Source organism: Glossina fuscipes, unplaced genomic scaffold (assembly GCF_014805625.2).
Source record: "Glossina fuscipes isolate IAEA_lab_2018 unplaced genomic scaffold, Yale_Gfus_2 1, whole genome shotgun sequence".
Taxonomy (NCBI): domain Eukaryota; kingdom Metazoa; phylum Arthropoda; class Insecta; order Diptera; family Glossinidae; genus Glossina; species Glossina fuscipes.
Window position 1 is genome coordinate 6,443,208 of NW_023998415.1, and position 5,360 is coordinate 6,448,567.

General features: G+C 34.9%; 1 protein-coding gene across 1 annotated transcript; it reads right to left on the reverse strand.

Annotated features, from left to right (window-relative positions):
* Positions 1-996: 996 nt before the first annotated feature.
* LOC119632219 (bromodomain-containing protein DDB_G0280777) lies at positions 997-2,680 on the reverse strand. The gene is made up of 2 exons (XM_038025027.1): positions 1,854-2,680; positions 997-1,805 (listed from the first exon to the last, which is right to left on the reverse strand). Exons 1-2 carry the CDS (start codon positions 2,562-2,564, stop codon positions 1,092-1,094), a joined length of 1,425 nt encoding a protein of 474 aa, XP_037880955.1. The 5' UTR covers positions 2,565-2,680; the 3' UTR covers positions 997-1,091.
* Between the last annotated feature and the right edge of the window lie 2,680 nt (positions 2,681-5,360).

The window sequence follows — 5,360 nt, forward strand, 5'->3', positions numbered from 1 at the left end:
ATTCTTTTGAGTGAGGACGTTGAAAATGTATTATTGCAATGTCAATGGGCGTCTACTCTTTGCAGATTGGCTTTCTTTAAAATTATTCGAAACGTTGTCACTTTCATTTTACCGCCGTTACATACCGTACACCACTACATATAATACAGTATTTAATAAAGAGATTTTTCAAAATAAGGCTCTATATCGGAAGCAGTGTAAAAAGTGGCCCGATCGAGAGTTCATCATTGGGCCACAACACGTCGGTGCATCAAATTTCATCAAAATATCTCAAAAATTATTACTCCTAAGATGAGCACAAGCATACAAAGCAGGCATGTAGCGGGACGGACAAACATGCGATCTGCGATAATAAGAGTTGGACTTATTTCTAGTTCTTCTGGGTGTTGCATACATCTGCATTAACTTAATGCGCCTTTACAGCATAAATGCTATAAATTATAAGGACTAGGATACTACTAAGGCCTAAAAAAAGGAAAATGATTGACTTTTTGTTTATTCAATTTTAGATGAGCGCACTCCTAAAACGATTTAAATGATTTTTTACTATAACTTGACAGAAGTTTGATACTAAGTTCGTTCGTTTAGATACAGTTTTGAGGTTATAACAGTAATGATAACGTTAATGATAATGTGACGGCATCTTGACGAAAGAGCAAAACACAATATCAGATAGGGAACATGAGAAATAGACTAGCAAAGACATATAACTCGTACGGAAAAAAAAGGCTCCTCCATCCTTCCATTGCTGTCCGAAATTATGATATTATTCTCCTATTCCTGATAAGTAATTATTTTTATGTAAATTTAAGGTTATTTTGTGGGGTAACATTATTAAAAGTCATTTATAGTTCGGTTGAAAATTCTTTATTTCAATTGCTGTAAATTGTTTTCAATGTAAATGAGTGTGTAAAGAGAATATTTGATTAAAACTCCAATAGATCTCTTATACAAGTACAAAAATTATTTAGCAACGTGCAGTCCTACAACAATTCCATTAACAACTGAGCAAGCGGATAAGGCATTAGGGATAGCAATGATATCAAATGAGTGATATATATGTGTGTGTAAGTGAAAATGTGCATCTTTTTCTAAACGACAGATTTATCACTGAGGCGTTGTGTTAAATAGCTATTGCCTACGGATAAGGGTAAGGATTGTTGGTTAGTCAAATGTATGGATTCAATACGCGGTAAAGTGGTAAGAACTGTGGGTGAGCCAACCGTATACTGAGCACTTGGTTGCGATACATGATAATGATAAGACGAAGAGGGCAGACGCAGACTTTCGTACGATGAACTAGTTAAAAGTGCGGGACGCGTCTCTTCGCGTAAAAGAGTTAGTGGCCGACGGCTTGATAAATCTGTGAAATCGTGTACCGGTAATTTCAATTCTACATTTGAGTCAGCATTGTCCAAACGATATATGGTACGTAATTCTCCCAGCGGGGAATGTTCTAGTCTACTTTCAGCAAAAGCTGTTGTCAATAATTGAGGTTGTTGTTGCTGCTGTTGCTGCTGCTGTTGTTGCTGTAGCTGTTGTTGTAACTGTTGTTGCTGTAATTGCTGCTGTTGTATTTGTTGTTGCTGTTGTAACTGTTGTTGTTGCTGCAATTGTTGTTGTTGTTGTTGTTGCTGTAATTGTTCTTGTTGTTGCTGTAATCTCAATAAATTTTCACGCGGTTGTAATTGTTGCAATTGTTGCTCTTGTTGCTGCTGTTGTTGCTGCTGTTGCTGTATTCTTACAATGCTCTGTTGTTGTTGCTGCTGCAATTGCAATTCTTGCTGCTGCTGTTGTTGCTGTTGCTGTTGTAATTGTATATAACTACCATGTTGTTGTTGCTGTACCTGTTGCTGTTGTTGTTGTTGCTGCTGCTGTTGCTGTTGCTGTTGTTGTTGTTGTTGCTGTAATTGCAATTGCTCTTGTAATCGTTCATCAGCATTTCGATCCTGAGAATACGTTCGCTCTTGGCTTAAAAGCTCCTCACGCAAATTCTGACGATTTATTAACAAATCACGAGTATTTTGCTGCAACTCTACATTAAGCCGAGATTGCGGTTGTTCAGCCGCTAAATTATAATCATTACCGTCATTTAGTTCCGCACCTGTGTCCGGATGCAAAGCGGCCTTTAACGCAGCCTCTCGATATGCCTCAAAATGAGCTTGCTTAGCCAACTCTACTTCCGGTGTATCTTTAACTGGCTCAGGTGGGCGATTCGTATCCATCGGGGCAGTAGGCAAATTTGTAGCTGTAGCTTGGAAACCTTGATTTCGTCCCGCTTCATATTTTACTGTCTGCAATTTACCGTCACTATCCACATACGAGTAAAAACCTTTCGATGAACCATCGGTAGTCGTATATTCAGCTTTAGCGGAACTATCTCCTTTGTAACCGTACGAATAAAAACCTTTCGAATCCTGCTCCCGATACTCAGTTACCGGAGGTGCTTGCACCAGCGGATTATTATTCAAAAGAAGTAATTGTGAAGAGGAGGTGACAGGTAAAAAGTGCGTTTTAGAGGCCGCAGCCAATGTAAAAAAGGCACACAACACGAAAAATCGCATTTTATTGGCAAAGCAAACTAAAAATGTTGTTCGTTTAAAAATTTATTGATGATGCGACACAACTGTTAGCGACGCTGATTTTAATGTTTTAACTATAACACTTGAAGCTCTAATAAGCCTCTGATGCTAACGATGATCAAACGCCATAATTTATAGTCACAAAATAATATTTCAAACGTCACTTAATTTACAGCTAACAGACAATTTTTTTCTTGTCATTTTTACTTTTTGTCTTAAAATCTTAAAAGTCTTCAGTTTTGACCTCGAAATTGGCGCCCTAAACATCCAATATGGTCTTAAATTTATAAGTGCGTGCATGTCTTTGTGTTATATGCGGCATATCGCTTTACATTTTAGTTTAGTTTACTTTTAATCGTCTTGTGACAGCGCTAAAGCACATACACATACATCTATATGTCGTAATACTTTAGTGAGTGTTTAGTTTTATTTCAGTCATTCAGTCTTTTTTCGCAATTTGTCTGATACCCATACATCCGATCAAATTTCACTTAACAACTGGTTTGTGTACTTTTTCTATACTTACGAAAAACATTCAAAAAAGAAACGAAACGAAAAAAAATACAAACAAAAAACATTGCGACAAACAAATCCCATTTTGTCTAAACGGTTTTATTTAACAAATTTTTGTGGTCTATCGTAAAGACTCTGAATAAAGTATAAGAATTTATGTAACAGAACTTTGACAAAAAAATTTAAATAAATTAAATAGATTAAAAATGATCATCTTTCTATCCATCCATCCATCCATCCATTCATCATATTGACTAGACATGAGTAGATGAAGAGTTCTTGACAAATGCATTCATTGGAATTACGCTCAACTTCTATCTGATCAACTATTTCAAATAAGAAAAACTCCTTACCATCAATCATCCATCTAAGAAAATAAATTTCATTCACATTATCGATACGAAACGGAGATAATTGTTCAATATTCTCTGCAAGATTCTCTCACAATGCACCCATAAATGGAAAACTTTTTATGCCTTAATTGTCTTAGCAATCAATGTCGTAGCGTTTCGCTATATCGACATTTAAATGTACTGCAACACTTCGCCTTTTTACACTCCAAACTTAGAAATTGAATAAGACTTATAACCTACAGCCGCCTATGTCCTATGGTTTAGTATATTTTTTTTTTAAGAACATGCTTTCGAAATATTTCACATTTACTTATTATATTAATATAAAAATATTCATCGATGGGCACAACAGAGAGTTGTATGCGACTTGATCACAAAACTACTCCAATCCAAGCCATTTTCAATAGGGTTCGTTCTTGAATCAAAAACATGTCAAAATTGAAACATTGAATGGATAGAAAAACTTAAACGAATTCAAAAAATATATTCAAATCAATTGATATAACTACGAATCGATCTCTATCTCAAGTCGTTCTTTACTACCCTTACTACCCTTATCACGCAAGCGATTGAGGATATTATTAAACGCCAGCTAGTGTGTAATATAACAGTTATGATTATGGCAGAATTTCTGCTCAAGTTGATACAAACTACGAATATCCCTAAAATTAAACCAAAGGATGTCCTTCGCTTTATTGGATAGTTACCTAACCTATTGACCTAACTATCTACGTATAGAGAATTTGTAAGGCACTTGAGATTACTGCCATTTTATATATTGGAAAATGTGGAGCTCAACTTGGCCCAAAAGTTACGATTGAGATTTGAAATATGAGAAATGTTTGCTACGTTTGGATACAGCAAAATAAATTTAGATATGTCAAGGTCACGACGTGGATGAAACGAAATTGACCTAACATTTTTGATAACATTCCTGATGTAAGATTGAGCTGATATTTTTTCGTTTCCATAAAATTGCGACCGGAAAATTTGGATTGAAGTTTTCCCTAAAAAAAAAAAGAAATGCTCCCTGAAAAGTAGATAAATCGAACTAAGACCAGAAATCAAAAATTACAAGAAAAAAAGCCCAATATATATAGGCGATATATAATCAATATAAATCGTACGATGGACTTCCCATTATACACATACACAAGTGACTGTTTGATAAAAAAAATTTCGATCTCAAGTGCGAAAGATTTTTAAATAAAGCCGATAGCTTTAGATGCTAATGCTATGGCTCTAAGACTATGGTCTTAGAATTTAATCTCTGACAAAATTAATCATAATACCAGTGAAAAATCCGAACCGAAGTTTCAATAAATCCACTGCTCTTATGAAAATAAATGTGAGAACGTGCTACCTAAAAGAATTTGGATCGGAAATACTTAATGGATTTATTGGGAAAATGACTAAAACACCTATTGGTGCTTTTGCTCAGCAAACGATGACATCGAGCGATTTCGGCAAAGTGCTAGAATCCTTAGCAAAGAAGGAAAATATATATATATATATTTTTATTAAATTGCAAAAATATTATTATTTTTTTTTATATATAATAAAATATATATTTTTGTACGTTTTTCTTCGTCGTTCGAAATCAATTCTCATTGTTATATGAAATTATGGGTTATGTAAAACGTGAACTAAGTGTGTTGTTCAGCAGGATTTACGAAAGTTTCTTTGATTTTTTCTTTTCCAATTGTATAGAATAGAATACAGAATCGACCAAGTGAAGTCGCTCGCTAACAACAACCAACACTCTTTCGCAAGGTCGTAAAATTTTACGCCAGGGCGTAAGGCCTTTGTTGATCCATTCGACGCTTGGGCATATTAAGACTTCGTGATTAAAACCAGGGAAAAAAGGCGAAAAAATTTTCGAAAAATTGCTAAACTTTAGAACCTCCATTGC